This window comes from Herpailurus yagouaroundi, unplaced genomic scaffold (genome assembly GCF_014898765.1).
Source record: "Herpailurus yagouaroundi ecotype Mexico unplaced genomic scaffold, PumYag 77, whole genome shotgun sequence".
NCBI lineage: Eukaryota > Metazoa > Chordata > Mammalia > Carnivora > Felidae > Herpailurus > Herpailurus yagouaroundi.
In genome coordinates, this window is record NW_024412388.1 from 82865819 (window position 1) to 82883100 (window position 17282).

The 17282-nt window shown below is 37.8% G+C and overlaps 1 protein-coding gene across 5 annotated transcripts in view; it reads left to right on the plus strand.

Annotated features, from left to right (window-relative positions):
* Window positions 1-297: 297 nt before the first annotated feature.
* PTBP2 (polypyrimidine tract binding protein 2) overlaps window positions 298-17282 on the plus strand; it is an 83599-nt gene continuing 66614 nt past the window's right edge. For 2 of the 5 annotated variants that reach the window (XM_040471054.1, XM_040471055.1), the window contains exons 1-2: window positions 298-422; window positions 2116-2146. In XM_040471054.1, the coding sequence (XP_040326988.1) occupies window positions 415-422; window positions 2116-2146 (39 nt within the window). In that variant the 5' untranslated portion in view covers window positions 298-414. Of the gene's footprint in view, window positions 423-743; window positions 786-2115; window positions 2147-17282 lie in introns of those variants that run through there. The other 3 variants (XM_040471057.1, XM_040471058.1, XM_040471059.1) reach the window with 2 other exon arrangements.

The following is a 17282-nucleotide window of genomic DNA, read 5'->3' on the forward strand; positions in this document are numbered from 1 at the left end:
CAATGGGTGTGAAGGGTTGAGAGGTGTTCCATCCACGCTGCCCAAGAAAGACATCAGGGACTTCTCAGAGGCGCGTGCAAAAAGAAGCTAGGCCGCCCTGCTCCACCGCAGCAGGCCTGGGCCCACAGGGCGGAGGGCGGAGGGCGGAGGGCCCCAGGCGCGCGGCCGCGCGGAGGAAGAGGCGGCGGCGACGGCGCCCACTCCCCCTCGTCCCCGCGCCCCGCCGCTCGCCTCCCGCAGCCGGGCGCCGGCGCGCTCGGCTCTTTCCGCCGCCGCCGCTGCCGCGCGCTGCCCCGTGCGCTCCGACACCTTCGGCAATTTCCGTCGGGCCCTGGCCGCCATTTTCTAGCCGCTTGTGTGTCTCGCTGGCTGCGTGGCTCGGTTCTTGTGAGCGAAGCTTTGTCCGGTTCGGCAATGGACGGGTATGTAATGGGGCCGGGAAGGAAGTGTGTGAGAGGGGATTTGGACCCTCCTTCGGCCCGGTTCGGGGTCGGCCAGAAACCCTCCGGCGGCCCCTCCCAGGGCTGGGCTGCCGTTACCCAACCCCCGCCCCATCGCACACACCCCTCCCTTCGCTTCCCCCGGCGGGCTCTGGTCGAGAAAATGAGAAGAAAGCGGGCTCGTAGACTGGAGAGGCATTGGGGCGATGGCGGGGGCGACGACCCCGGAGAGGGAGCGGGCACGGACTTGGCGGCGGGGGATGGGGTGGGAACCCCAGAACGTCTGGCCCGTCCCTGCCCCCTCTAGGAGCCATTTCGATCCGTAACCTGGGACCCGAACCCTGGGTAGCCGCGCCTGTGGGAGCGAATGTTGTGGCCAAAGAGAGAGGCCTGTGTGGGGGTTGTTAGGGGATGGGAGAAAGGCGTCTGTGTGCACCCCAGCCGTCCTCCACCTGCCCGGCCTCGCCCGGCGGGCCCAGGCTGGGGGAGATGCCGGTGGCGGGAGCTCGGGGGAAAGCTAAGTGGGAGCCGCTGGGGAAGGGGGGGGGCGGGGAGGGCGTGCGGCGGCGGGAGGAAGGGGGAAGGCAGATGTCATACTCCTTTGTTTTCACTTGAGTCTGGTAGTGGGGGCGGGAGACCGAAAAAAAATGCCTTTTTGTGGGGGCCTAAACGTTCAAGGCTTGGCAAAAGGGCCCAGAAATTAAATCATCTGAAAAACCCAAGTGTTTGTGGTCGGCATCAGTCACATGGGCAAAGGCCAACAGCCATGGCAGAAACGAGCAGATAGTCAACACAGGGCCATTTTTTTTTAGCCACTTTGACCGGTTTCGGGAAAAACAAAAAGCCAGAACCGTGCTGCATCTTTGAGAGCCCTAGTGCAGATAGAATGCTGAGTGAGGTGAGGGCAAGGGCTTTGGGAAACGACCGGGACCGGGGTCTCCCTGGTACTTAATGCTCTACATCTGAAAAGACTCTTAATGATTTAATTGTTGGAAAGGAGGCACCCTTGAGGGCGAAAAGAGAGCTGTATTGGGCCCATCTGGGGGTATAAAAACGAATCATTTAAAAAGTACATCTATTAGAATCAGTGGCAGTATATGAAGAGTCCTGTAAGATATGAGTTTATTTTAATTAAGTGTTTGGAGTTTGGCGTTTTTAAAAGATATTAAGGGAAGACCATATCAAAGTGAACAAAGTCACCAAACTTAAGTTGTCCGAGAGGTTATCTAGAGATAATTTTCCACATGAAATCTAGATCTAAAGAAGTTTGCTATTTCCCCAGGTTAACATGAAAATTGACGGCAAAAGTTGGCACTGGAATTCATGTTTTCTGATTCTGTCAGGATAACTAAAGAATTGTTTTAAGTTTTAAACTATTAATCTATACTAGCTTTGTGGAAATGGCATTATAGTTTCTTGGGGTTTTGTTCTTTTTGGTATTTAATAGGTTATTAAAAAATACCAGGAGTTTAGTGATTTCGTCTTAAGTTTGAAAGCAATTTTTAGAAAACTGAGTTTAAAATAGTACAAAGAATTGTCACTGACCATCTGTGTATCTGTTTTCCATTTGCATGGTTAGTGGAAGATTTATGAATGGTTAACTACCCTAAAGTTTTAGAGACCAACAGTGATCATTAAAAGAATAAGAGGTTGAAACTATTTTTTTTCTTTACAGAATTGTCACTGAGGTTGCAGTTGGCGTCAAGGTAGGAAAAAATTGTTTGCAACTAATGAAAACAGAATGGCTGAATCTACTATTACCATCAATGGAAATTTTTAAGTTAGCTTTTGAAAGTTAGAGTTAACAAAACCCAAGTGTAAAGTGTTTCATTTAATTTTAAAAGTTGGATTATATAATTTGCAATCTAAATAGACAAAACTAAGTTTTTCTAGAAAGTCTGTGAGAACATTCTAAACTAGGCATGAATGGTGTTCAGGGAATGAAAAAGGCTTTCAGACATGACTTGTGAATATAAACATGATATCCCAATTTTCTGAGGGGAAGTTATGGTTTTAAGTGGGCAGATAAGTGATTTGACATAAATCATATAATTTTATTAATCTAAGTGTTTTTTAACTTTTGATTATGAAGACTAAAATGTGTCAGTAGTGAGTCACATTAGAAATCAGTTATCTTGATCTTTTTTTTTTTTTTTTAAAGTTTTATTTATTTTTGGGACAGAGAGAGACAGAGCATGAACGGGGGAGGGGCAGAGAGAGAGGGAGACACAGAATCGGAAACAGGCTCCAGGCTCTGAGCCATCAGCCCAGAGCCCGACGCGGGGCTCGAACTCACGGACCGCGAGATCGTGACCTGGCTGAAGTCGGACGCCTAACCGACTGCGCCACCCAGGCGCCCCAGTTATCTTGATCTTTAAAACAAGCGAAACTTGTTTCAGTAATTAGCTTCAAATTAGAGTCAGAAGTTAAGAGCTGGTTTGTCTTTCTATTAAAGGAAAATAGCTGTTATGGTACAGATCATTTGGAATCTTTCCCTCACTTTTTGGCCAGGAAAACTACTCCTTTAGACCTTAGTTCTAATACTTAGGCCTTTGATTTCCTTGAATCGTTGAACATTTTTATGTTAAAATTTTTGTTTGCAAACCTGTCTGCCGTGTTTGGGCATGGTCCTTGTCTTCTGTCTTTTTAATTTTTCAAGCCTGGCACAACATACTCCAAACCTGATATACAAATACTTGTTGGATGCAGTAACATTTCCCCCTTTCAAATGTGAGTAGTCTTGAGAGGCTGTGTCCTTAGTATAGTGATGGTGACTGTTCACAGTATTTTTTGTGATAGTCTTTAGAATACTTTAGGGAATATTTTGTATTTTCTTGCTTATTTTCTGTCCTCTGCCCTGTAGTACACTGGATACTTTTCCATGCTTTAAATTTTTTTTTTTAATGTTTTATTTATTTTTGAGAGAGAGAGGGAGGGAGACAGAGCACCATTGGAGTGTGGGGCAGAGAGAGAGAGAGAGAGAGAGAGAGACAGACAGAATCTAAAGCAGGCTCCAGGCTCTGAGCTGTCAGCACAGAGCCTAACACGGGACTTGAACCTATGAACTATGAGATCATGACCTGAGCCTGAGGTTATGACCTGAGTAAAAGTTGGATGCTTAACCAACTAAGCCATCCAGGCTCCCCACTTATCATGCTTTAATATTTAGGCTTATTTGTTGAGTTTCTACTATGTTCTTTGGGGGAGAAAGAGCTTTTTCTGGGGAAGGCATTTTTATTTGGCAGTGTTATTTTGTAAGTTGAGGTAGTGGCAGGATTTGAAATCGGGAATAGCTCAAGAGTGCAAGATGTAAAATGTATAGTTAGGTATCCTGTGGAATTTTGTAAAAGAATGAATGACCCAAGTCTGAGTTGTTCACTGTTAGTGGGTGAGGAGAGAAGGAATTCAGACAGGAGCCACCATGAGTAGGCCCAGAGATAGGAGGAGACTCAGGATTGGATGTCCAGGTATGGTTTATTGGTTCTACCAGTTTCTGTATTAGTGGTTTGAGGAGAAAAAAATGGAAAATGATGTAAAAATAATTGCCAACCATTTTTTTTATCCTTTGTTTAATATAAACTTTGAATAACCGAAGTTTTGTTTTATGAACTTTTCTGAGGCAGTGGTTAAGAATTTTTGCTTTGGAGTCATGCATATGTACAAGTAGTTAAGTTCTCATTGTATATATATTTCTATGTGCCCTTAAAAAAATTCAAAGTGGAAGGTATGTCTCCCCAAATCCCAGTCCTGTTTCTCAGGTGTAGGTAATTATGTTAAATTTTTCTTGGTGCTTTTTTTCCCTCTGAGGTGTTACCATTTTGTATATTATCAAACATTAGCATCCTTGCTTACACAGATGAATTCATAACACATGTACTGGCCCACATCTTGCCTTTTAAAAACATAACTTTATTGAGATTCAATTTGATATAAAATAAACTGGACATATTTTAAGTATACAGCATCTATGAGACCATTATCACAATCAAGATAATGAACATATCATTTTGCCCTTTTGTAACCCTTCCTTCTGCCTTTCTTTCTCCAACCACTGATCTGCTTTCTGTCACTATAGGTTGTTCGCATTTTATAGAATTTTAAATGAATCCGTATGTACTCCCCTTTTATTTGGTTTTATTTCACTGTGATTATTTTGAAATTTACCCGTGTTGTCTGTCAATAGTCCATTCCTTTTTATTGCTTACTAGTATTACATTTTATGGATATACAGCAATTTATCATTCAACTCTTGATGGACATTTGTTTTTTTTCCAGTTTTTGACTATTGTAAATAAAGCTGTGAACATTCCTGTAAAAGTCTTTGTGTGAACTTTTCGTTTGTCTTGGGGAAATACCTTTGATGGGAATGGTTAGATCATATGATACACATATGTTCTTAACTTTTTAAGAAACTGCCGACTATTTTCCAAAGTGGTTGTATAATTTTACATTGCCACCAATAGGGTATGAGATTTCCAGTCCTTCTGCATCCTTTCCAATGCTTGTCTTTCTGATTCTAGACATTCTAGAGGGGGTGAAGTGGTAATCTTGTGGTTTTAATTTGTATTTCACTAATGTCTGTTATGTTAAATATCTTTTCATGTGTTTTCTTTTGCCAGCTGCATATCATCTTTGTTGAAGTATCTTTTGAGATTGCCTGCCCACTTTTTAAATTGGGTTACTATTGAGTTTTAAGAAGCCTTCGTTCTGGTTATAAGTCCTTTATCAGATATATGGTTCATAGATTTTTTTTTTTTTTTTTTTTTTTTTTTTGCCATTTGTAATTTCATTCTCTCAGTAGTGTCTTTTAAAGAACAGCAATTTTTAATTCTGATGACCTTTACCATTTTTGTCTTCTTATGGCTTGTGCTTTTCATGTCTTGTCTAAGCCATCTTTGCCTAACCCAAGGTCACAAAGATTTTTTTCCTTTGATTTGTAATAGAAGTTTCATAGTTTTGGGTTTTGCATTTGAGTTTTTTTTTTTTTCTTTCTTTTCTTTTTTTAATATGGTGCATTTCTTTTTTGGGGGATATGGAGTTAAACTTTTTCCAGCACTGTTGAAAAGGCTGTCTTCTGTTCATTGAATTGCTTTGCACCTTTGTCAAAAATCAGCTATCTGTATGAGTGGTTCTATTTCTGTACTGTATCCTTTTCCATTGACCCATTTTTGTCCATGTAGATGCCAAAAACATACTGTCTTAATTACTGTGACTTTATGTTAAGGCTTGACATCAAGCAATCATGGTTTTCTTTATTTTTTTTTTTAAGTTGTTTTGGCTCTTCTATGTCCTTCATGTTTTTATAGGAGTCAGTTTCTACAGAAAAGCTTGCTGGGATTTTATTGGAAGTAACTTGAATGTAAAAAGCAATTTGAGGTAAATTGACATCATGACAATGTTGAAGTTTCCCACTCATGAACACAATTTATCCATTTACTTAGGTCTTCTTTAATTTCTTTTAGCAGTGTTTAGGTTTTTTAAAATTTATTTTGAGACAGAGTGAGAGTGCACATGTGTGCAGGAATGAGGGAGGGGCAGAGGGAAGGGGGGAGAGAGAGAATCCCAAGCAGGCTCTGTACTGACAGAAGCCCGATGCAGGGCTCGAACCCACAAACCGTGAGATCATGATCTGAGCCGAAATCAGGCACTGGATGCTTAACCCACTGAGCCACCCAGGCGCCCCAGCAGTGTTTAGTTTTCATTGTACAGTTTTTGTACATTTTTGTCAGATTTATTCCTATTTCAGTGTTTTTTGGTGCTGTTATAAATGGTATTTTTAAAATCTCAGTTTCTAGTTAGTAGTGGAGAAAAATACAAATATTTTGTGTATTGTTCTTGTATTATTCACTCTTGCCAAACTCACTTGTTAAGATATAATAGTTTTTTTTGTAGACGCTATCAGGTTTTCTACATAGACCGTCTTAGTTTTTCCTTTCTTTCCTATCTGGATGCCGTTTTTTTCCCGTGATATCTTAGTACAGTGCTGAATAGAAGTGATGATATTAGGGTGAACACCTAAATGCTATTCTTTCTTAAATGTTTGGGCAGTTCACCAGTGAAGTTGTGTGGGCCTGATGTTGTTTTCTTTGTGGAGGTTTTAAATGACACATTTAGTTTATTTAATAGATCCAGGACTACTCAGGTTATCTATTTCTTCTTAAGTGAACTTTGGTGATTTGTGCCTTCTGTGTGAATTAGTCCATTTCATCCAAGTTATGAGTGTATTTGTATAGAGTTGTTTATGATAATTACCTTTTTATACTGTTGATGTCTGTAGAATCTGTAGTGCTGTCACTTTTTTCATTCCTGATATTCATCATTTGTGTCTTTTCTCTTTTTTTCATTGTCAGTCTAGCTAGAGATTATTGATTTTATTAATAGTCTCCAAAAATCAGCTTTTGGTTTCATTGAGTTTTCTATTTCCTATTTTATTGATAAATACTGTTTTAATTTTCTTCTGCTTTGCATTTAGTTCTTTTTCAACTTAGTTATGTTGAAGCTGGTATTGTTGACGTGATACTTTTCTAACATAGAGGTTTAGTGCTATATATTTTCCTTTTTTATTTAATTAAAATTTTGGAGAGACAGAGCGTGAGCAGGGGAGGGGCAGAGAGAGGGAGACACAGAATCTGAAGCAGGCTCCAGGTTTTGAGCTGTTAGCACAGCTGGGCTTGAACTTGTGAACTGAGAGATCATGACCTGAGCCAAAGTCGGACGCTTCACTGACTAAGCCATCGAGGTGCCCCTATATATTGCCCTCCTAAGTACGGCTTTCGTGGCCTCTCTCAGATTTTTTTTTTTTTTTTAAGTTTATTCATTTCGAGAGAAAGAGAGAGCGAGAACCCCAGGCAGGCTCTGCACTGTCAGTGCGGAGCCGGATGCGGAGCTGGAACTTGGGAACCGTGAAATCATGACCTGAGCTGAAATTAAGAGATGCATACTTAACTGACTGAGCTACCCAAGCTGAGTTACCTAAGCACCCCTGCATCTCTCTAATTTTGAAATGCATACTTTTTATTCAGTTCAAAATGCATTGTAATACATTTTTCTGCCCCATGTGTTATGAGAAGTATGTTACTTATTTAATTGCCAAATATTATGAGTGTTCCATAGATGTTTGTTACTTTTCTCGTTTAATTTTTTTTTTTAGTTTGTTTTTGAGAGAGCTAGAGCCCTCGCGCACTCTTGCACACGTGCACACGCACGTGGGAGAGGGGCAGAGAGAGAGGGAGACACACTCTGAAACAGGCTCCAAGCTCCAAGCTGTCAGCACAGAACCTGATACGGGGCTTGAATCCATGAACTGTGAGATAATGACCTGGGCCGAAGTTGGGTACTTAACCAACAGATGCCCCAATGTGTCTATTATTTTAATTCAATTCCATTGTGGCTAGAGAACATATTGTAAGAATTGAATCTTTGTAAATTTGTTGAGACTTGTTTTATGATCCAAATATCATATATCTTAAGTTTTATGGGCACTTGATAGAGATGTGTATTCTGCTCTTGGGTAGTGTTTTATAAATGTCATTTGTTTATTGATAATGTTGTTGAAGTGATCTCTGTCCTTCTTGATTTTGTGTATTGTGCTATCACATTGAGAGAAGGATATTGAAATTTACTCTTTTACCTGTGCATGTCTAAGTTTCTCCTTGCAGTTCCAGTATTTATTTATTTATTTATTTATGTTTTTTAAGTTTATGATTAGTACATAGAATGTTTAGGATTACTATGACTTCTTTGTGCATTGACTCCTTTTTTATTATGTAGTGACCATTTTATCCTTGGTAATACTCTTTGCTTTAAAATCTACTTTTATGATATAGCCATTCTGGCTTTCTTTTGAATAGGGTTCACATGGTATATCTTTTTCCATTCTTTTACTTTCAACCTATTTGTGTCCTTAGATTTAAAATGTGTTTTTTGTAGATAGCATAAAGTTGGAATTCCATTTTTACATCCAACTTACACTCTCTTGTTTTGACTAATAAGATTAGTTTTAAAACTACTACTTTGCTGTTTTTCTGTTTGTGCTTTGTGTTCTTTGTTCCCTTTTTCTGCTATCTTTTTTTTTTTTTAATTTTTTTTTCGACGTTTATTTATTTTTGGGACAGAGAGAGACAGAGCATGAACGGGGGAGGGGCAGAGAGAGAGGGAGACACAGAATCGGAAACAGGCTCCAGGCTCCGAGCCATCAGCCCAGAGCCTGATGCGGGGCTCGAACTCACGGACCGCGAGATCGTGACCTGGCTGAAGTCGGACGCTTAACCGACTGCGCCACCCAGGCGCCCCTCTGCTATCTTTTGGATGGATACTGTTTTAATTCCATTATATCTCTTGTTAACTGATTAGCTTATAACTCTGGTTATATTGGTGGCTGGTTTTAGGAGTTCTATCATACATCTCTAACTTACAGTCTTCCTTCAAGACTTATTTCTTCTCTCTTGGCCTCTGTACTATTGGTATCCTATATTTTACTTTTGTATATGTTACAAGTCATATATTATTTGTTGAAACAGCCAATTATCTTTTAAATACTACTTAAACAATAAGAAAAATATTTTCTATATTACTCACAACACAGTTGTGTGCATGCATTGAATATTCGGGGGGATTTTCCACAGATTCCCAGAGCTGCCTCTGTGCAACTCTCTTTGGTACTTTGCTGCAGAAACCCTACTTGCTTTGGTCTCCTTGGACTCATGTCCTCTTAGGGAGTTTTTGAAGTTTGGCCATTTTCTCCACCTGGGCTGTGCCATGGCCTGGTCTTTCAAGATAGTAAGCTGGGGCAATCATGGACTGACCTTACTTGTTTTCTGAATTTCAGGGATCATTGTCCATCATTGTCTGGTTCTTGAAAACCATTGTTACACATGTCCTGTGTAATTTTTTTTTTTTTTTTTTTTAAAGTTTCAGTGGGAAACTCGTGCATATTACACCGTCTTGCCTGGAAGTACAAGTCTACCTACTTTTTCCTTTTTTCAAAAAAATTACATAATGTGGTCTGTAGTTCTAGATCTGCCTCATTCTTTGTTATATGGCTACACCACAATGTCGTTTCTATGTTGATGACATAGTTTGATTCTAGTTTGCAGTTAAAGAGTATGTGGAAATATTTACAATGGAAGTAAAAATCCTGTGTCAAATGAAATTTACAGTTTAAAAGTTTATGAAAACCAGAATGCCAAAAGGATTCTTTCCACAACTATGTATGGGAATGCCTGTTTCTCCACATCCTTATTAATTCTGGGTTTTGAACAATTTAGAGTATCACCTAATTTTAGGCTAAAAAATCGTTTTACAATTTATATTTTGAAATGGGTGAGATTTTGAGAATTTGACTTTATATATCTTGTCCTGTGAACTGCCTTTTTGTATACCTGACCTATTTTAATGATCATCTTTGTTACATTTCTGTGTAAAATTGATTTCCTGTACACATTGTAGGTACATTTTCTTACAGATTATTACTTTAAATTTCTTCATGTAGTGTTGGACATATAGATTTATTTGTATTATTAAGGAGTATAGTTTTTTTTTTATTTGATCTTAAATGTTTTTAGCTTCAGGTCCTTTACTTTTTAGATGAGATTATAATAGTTTTGAAGATTAAATGTGATTATGCATAAAAAGTATTTTTCACAAACCAGGTCCTCAGTTAATATTAACTGATTTGCACTACATATAGAATATCTGAATTTTATAACTTTAGGGTTTGTTGAAATTTCATTTTTCATTACCCTTATAAATTTGATGTAGCTACTCAGTTGATTTTAGACTTCTTTTTGGTTAGCTTAGTGAGAGTATAAAAAGAAATATGTGAGGTTTTTTTTAAAGATTTTTTAAAAAATTTATTTATTTATTCTGAGTGGGGGCAGAAAGAGAGGGAGAGAGAATTCTTAGCAGGCTCCACACTCAGCACAGAGTCTGGCAAGGGGCTTAATCTCATGATCAGGAGATCACGGTCTGAGCTGAAATCACAAGTTGGGTGCTTAACCAACTGAGCCACCCAGGCGCCTCAGAAATTTGTGAATTTTTAATGAAGAGATTTGTTGCATTTCTGTAAAATGGCTTTTTTGTTCTTTGTAATTTGTAATTAACTTCATGGTTTCATTTCTATACTCTTAACCATTTTGCCACTGAAATCACAGTATAATCGGCCTTTTACTGAGGAAAACAGAAATGAATGAAGTGATTGCACAGTAATTCAAGATTATACTCCTTGTGGTAAAATGTTAACTTTTTGGATGGATATTTTAAACAGTGAAATTGGTGCTAGCTCTCATACTAAATTAACTACTAAATGAAGCCTTTAAAACTGGACAATAGAGGACATATTTGTTAAAATAAGCTATTAGCATTTTCCATGTTGGATCTCACTGGTATTTAGAAAGCACTGTTTGTAAATTGCTGAACTTAACTGTTTGAGATGTGAATTCACCAACATGGGCTTTTTAGATAATTGCAATGAAATAATGCTAGATGTTACTTTTTGTAACGATTGAATATAACTGGTTGTTTATAGTAAGTATGTTATTAAAAACTTCTGTTTGGGCTTTTAGAGTGTGATTTTTCTTAAAATGCTACATATGCATGCTTAGGTGTTTATATTTGAATTGCAAGTTACAGACATTTATAGTGTGTCTACAAAATGCCAACACTGTTAACTGGCAATTCAGAAACACTGAGAATATGTGCTCTTTGAGGGTAGAGGTAGGGACCTTATTTGTTTTATTGCTCTTCCATCATCAGTAGTATGTGTTAAGTAGTACATACACACTAAGTATTTAATAACTCCTAATGGGTCTGGCTTCAGTATGCTTATCATCTCAAGCCACTTATCAGTGAAAAGATAAACATCAATTTTATTTCATAACATTCTTCCTTTTTGCTGGAGATCCAAAAGAGCTGTGTCTTCTAGGACCTCATCTGGTTAAAGAGATAACACAAGGTTTAAGCAAGTGCCTATGGCTGTTATAAAAGAGATTAGTCTGGTTTGGTAGGATCAGAGTAGACCTCATGAAAGTAGTGAGTTGTGACCTGTACATTAAAAATAGTTGGGGAGAGGAGGTGAGTAGTGTATGTTGAGGGAATGACATGGCCAGAGTTGTGTTGATGGGCTGGCACAAATTGAGAACCACTGAATAGCTTTTGTGTCAGTAGATTTGTATATGAATTTGAGAGAAAGATGGCACATAGGTTGTAGAAGGTCTCAAGTGCAGGTTATGAAATCTGTACTTCATCTGGTAGGCACTATTCTGTAAATACTGGTAAGTTCCCATACGTAAAAAGTAGCTCATTATTATCCTCTTGTTAGAATTTGGAGAATTAACTCCAAGAAGACTGGCTTTGGTATTACGTGGGGTGCTATAAATTAGAATCATGAGTCTCTATAAATTTAAAATTTAAACTCTTATGGGTCTCTTTGTGTTGCTAAAGTGTAATATTTAGTTTTGGACATACTGCATTAGGGGCTTAAGGTGGTTAAGTAATATTTTTGCTTTAGAAGTGGTAAAAGTATCACAGAAACTTATCATGAAAGATGTGTTTTTGAGCAATGATTTTTTTATACCTATTGTGAAATTTGAACATAGAAAAAGACCTGATAGTTATGAACCACTATTTGTCACTTAGTCCCAATAATCAATAAACCATTGCTAGAATTTGTGATATTCACTGTACTTTTTTCCTATGTTATTTACAAAAAAATTTTTTTATGTTTATTCATTTTTGAAAGACAGAGAGAAAGAGCACAAGCAGGGGTGGGGCGGAGAGAAAGGGGGACACAGAAACTGAAACAGGCTCCAGGCTCTGAGCTGTCAGCACAGAGCCCGACGTGGGGCTCGAACTCATGAACTGCGAGATCATGACCTGAGCCGAAGTCGGATGCTTAACTGACTGAGCCTCCCAGGTGCCCCTCTTCTATGTTATTTTGAGATGAGTAGCAGATACAGTATTTTACTTGTAATGTTTTGGTGTGTCTCATAAAGATAAGAATTTTTTTTTTTTTTTTTTTTTGATATAACCAGAATACTGTTAAGGACAGAAAAAAAAAAACATTCCTTAATGTTATCAAGTGCCAAATTAATGTTAAAATTTTTAATTTTTGGGGTGCCTGGGTGGCTCAGTCAGTTGAGCATCCGACTTTAGCTTAGGTCATGATCTCATGGTCTGTGAGTTCGAGTCATGTGTCCGGTTCTGTGCTGACAGCTCAGAGCCTGAGGTCTGCTTCTGATTCTGTGGATCCCCCTCTCTCTGCCCCTCCACCTCTTGTGATCTGTGTCTCTCTCTCAAAAACTAAATTAAAAACATAAAAAGAAAATTGAATAAAAAAAACATTTTAATTGTCTCATAAACGTCAAAGTATTTGTTACAGGGTTTTTTGTTGGTTTTTTTTTTTTTTTTTTTTTGGTGAGAAGGAGAGATCAGGATGAAACAAGATGAGGAAATTCAATAGGTTGATAAGCCTTTTTTTAGTTTTTTTTTTTTTAATCTGCATGTTATCCTTTCGTGAAGTTTGTTTTTTTTTAACCTTGCATTTTATTAAACATTTTTTTTCATGTTTTATTTTATTTTTGAGAGAGAGAGAGACAGAGAGGGAGCAGGGGAGGGACAAAGAATCTGAATCAGGCTTCAGGCTCTGAGCTATCAGCACAGAGCGCTGCACAGAGCCTGATGCGGGGCTGGAAATCACAGGCAGTAATATCATGACCTGAGATGAAGTCGGATGCTTAACCAGCTAAGCCACCCAGGCGTCTCATTGCATTTTATTTTTGAAGAAAACTTGTTGATTCCACAGAATTGCCCCCCGAGTCTGCATCTACTAATTGTGTTCTGATGTTATAATTTAAAATGTTCATGTATCTGTCAATTGGTGTTGGATCTATCATATTCTTTTTGTTTGTTTTTGGTAATATTTTATAAGTGGTGGTATGTTTTTACATTAGAAGACATATTTGATTTGTGTGTGTGTCTGTAATGTTATTCCCAGTAATATTTCTTATAATAACTTCTTTCACCTTTTTTGTGTTCATCATTGTCTGCTCAGCATAGTTCAGTAGACATTTGTTATCAGTATTCTTAAAGGATATGTAAAAGAAATGTATCTTAAAGTTCACTTAAAATTTATATGATGGAAAGACAGTACTAAAGTTCAAGTTAAATTGTAGTTATTGATGGTAGACAAGAATTTTTTAGTGGAGGTCTTGTCAAGAGTATGTGATTTAGAATTTGCTAGCAGGCTAGAGTATGGCCTCTCTAGAACATTGAAGGTAATCTCTGAGCTTTAGTTTAACAAATTTTTAAATGGTCTTAATAGGACTTACCTCAAAAGTTATTTTGGAGATTAAATGAAATAACATGTAAGATTTAGCACAGAATGGCACATAAGTGCTCAAATGAGGATCATGGTTGTTACTGTAGCTCTTTACTCTGTACACCTGATTTGGGAGGAACACCACAGTGGACTCCCAGATATGAACTTTTTTAACTGGCTGTTAGAGACAAAATTTTTTCTTTAAAAATTAAAATTTTTAAAAAGTTTATTTATTTTTGAGAGAGAGTGTATGCACACATGTGCCAGGTAGGGGAGGGGCAGAGAGAGAGGGAGACGATCTGAAGCCAGCTCCCCGCTGACAGCAGAGTCTCTGATGCAGGGCTCAAACTCATGAGCCACAAGATCATTATCTGAGCTGAAGTCAAATGCTTAACTGACTGAACCACACTGGTGCCCCCAAATTAAATTTTTTATTGAAGTATAGTTGACATACATAGTATTAGTTTCAGGTGTACATAATTTTTTTCAATAGCTTTCTAATTTTTTTTAGTAATCTCTGTAATCTCAAGTAATCTTTAGTAATCTCTAGACCCTGAAATCAAAGGAGTCGCATGCTTTTCCAAGCTGAGCCAGCCAGGTATCCCCTCAAGTGTACATAAGTTTTTTTTTTTTTTTTTAACATTTATTTATCTTTGAGAGAGAGAGAGCATGAACAGGGGAGGGTCAGAGGAAGAGGGAGAAACAGAATCTGAAACAGGCTCCAGGCTCTGAGCTGTCAGCACAGAGCCCAACGCGGGGCTCGAACCCACAGACTGCGAGATCATGACCTGAGCCGAAGTCGGACGCTTAACTGACTGAGCCACCCAGGCGCCCCTGTACATAAGTTTTTAAGAGAGCTTTGAGTCCAGGTTAAAAATAGCTGGGCAGATAACCCTACAGAGAGAATTAGTAAATTAAAACATAAAAATTACTCAGAATTTAACACAGAGCAACAAAAAAGCAGAGGTTAAAAGAGGAAAGGAAGAGAAATTCTAATAAATTATCTAGACTACCAGAAAGTGAAAGTTAAAGATTGCAGGGAAGTGGAATATGAAAGTTTAAAAACCTCCTAATTTACCAAAATTGATGAGCTTCATGAATTCTTAGATTTAGGAAGCATAAGAAAACCTAGCCACATCACAGTGAAAGAGCAAGCCATTAGACACAGGGAAGAGCTTTAAAGCAGCCATAGAAAAACCAGATTTCCCAAGAAGGAGTAACAACTGTAAAGATACAATATGCTTCTTCAGCAACATGGGGGTCCAGAAGATGGTGAAATAATATCTTCAAGGTGTTGAATGAAAATAACTACCTACCTGTTATTTTGTAGTCCGCTAAATTATCACTTAAAGGGAAGAACAAAATAGTTATTTCAGAAACCCCTTTTCCCTTCACCCTCCCCCAAAAAAGGCAATTGAGGAAATTTATCAACAGACTCAGTGAAGAATTTCTAGAGTTTATGCTGTAGGAAGAAAGCTGATGACTCCAGAAAGGAGGTTTGGGGTAGGTAAAGTAAGGTTAACCAAGAAGTTGGTAGGCCTGTGGGTAAATATAATTATTGACAGTATGAGAAAGTGATAGCAGTGATTGTTTGATTTGGGGTTTAAAAAGTTGAACTAAAAATATTATAACAATGTGTAAGAGAGTAGTTGAGCAACTGATGTTTAAGTTCTGATGCTTCTAATATTGTTTTGAGCTATGGTGTCCATTATAGTAGCCACTAGTCATACGTAGTCATTGAGCACTTGACATATGGCTAGTCTAAATTGATCTCCAGTTGTAAAATGTACATAAACTTCCAAGACTTAGTATGATAAAAAAAATGTAATTTTATATTTATTACATGTTAGTATTATTTTGTGTTCAATAAAATTGTGTTCTTTTTTGTCTTTTAAAAATATGGTTATTAGAACATTTAAAAGATCGTCTTACATTATAAGATCATCCTATATGCTCATCTTACATTTCTTTTGGACTGTACCAGTCTGGAGGGTGGAAATTTTAAGACTAAAGTGAATCAGATAAATTTGTATTTTAAAATTGTAAGGGTCAACACAGTAAACATAGGGATGGAATATATAACTTCTAAAATAATTGGAGAATGGGGGTGACTAAAATTAAAGACCTCTAATCCGAAAGAATTCAGGGGGGAAAAAAGTAAAAAAGGTCACAAAGTGAACTCATTTTATGGTGTTAGGAAAGGTTCGTTGGAGGGTTCCTTTCAGCCTTTAAATGTAGAATTTTGAAGGTATGGAGTTGGACTTAATTTAACCCTAATTATCTCCCAAAGTCTCCATTTTCAAATACCATCACATTGGGAATTACAATTTGAATGTATGAATTTTGGTGGTCATTAACATTCAGTTCGTTGCATCCTGTATTTGCCTCCACTTCCACCCCAGGTAACCACTATCTTTTTGGTGTTTGCCATTCCTGTGAATGTCTGTACTTTCCCTGTGTGTGTTATTTATGTTTTGTTCTACATGTTTAAACTATGTATATGTGCCACATGCTGCTTGTATTCTCTAACTTGTTCTTTTTGTTCAATGTTACTATTTTTTAATTTTTTAACATTTGTTTACTTTTGAGAGAGCACAAACGGGAGGGGCAGAGAGAGAGGGAGAAACAGAATCTGAAGCAGGCTCCAGGTTCTGAGCTGTCAGCACAGAACCTGATGCAGGGCTCGAACTCTGACTGTGAGATAGGTCATGACCTGAGCCAAAGTCAGACGCTTAACCAACTGAGCCACCCAGGTCCCCATTTTTGTTTTTTTTTAACCCAAGTTTACACGTGGCTCTAATTCATTTTCATTGCCATATGGTATATGATTATGTGAATGTACCTTACCCTACTGACAAATATCGAGGTTGTTTCTAATTTTTTCCTGTTATAAATTACTGCTGTGAGTATTCTTGTGCATGCAATAATAAATGCCACTATTCTAGTTTCTCTGGAAGTGGAATTGCTGGATTATATTGTGTGTCTGTTTGCAAGTTGATAGTGACATGTTGCATTCCTAAATGGTTGTGCTAATTTTTACTTTACTAGCAGTGTATGAGAATTCTTGTTTCTGTACGTCTTCTCTGATAATTGGCGTTGGAATTTTTAATTGTCAGACTGAGGAACATGTGAATAGATCTCTTGTTTTAGTTTGAATTTCCTGAGAATGGATACATTTTCTTATTTATAGGCCATTCTTGTTAAATACCTGTTCATGGATATAGTCTATCCATTTTCTTTTTAATGTAGTTTTTATCCTTTTTTTAAATTGTTTCCTAGGAGTTTTATACATTATGGGTCCTAAAGCCATGTTACTTACATACATTAACTCCTGTCTGTGGCTTGTGTTTTGTTTTTTTTTTATTGAATAGAATTTAGAAATTTTAATGTCACATTTATGTTTTAGTTCTAAGAAATTTTTCTTTAACTCAAGATCTTATATATAGTGGTTTTTATCATGAAAGCTTTGAAATTTTGGTTTTCACATTTAGGGCCTCAGTCTACCTGGAATTTAACTTTAGTATATG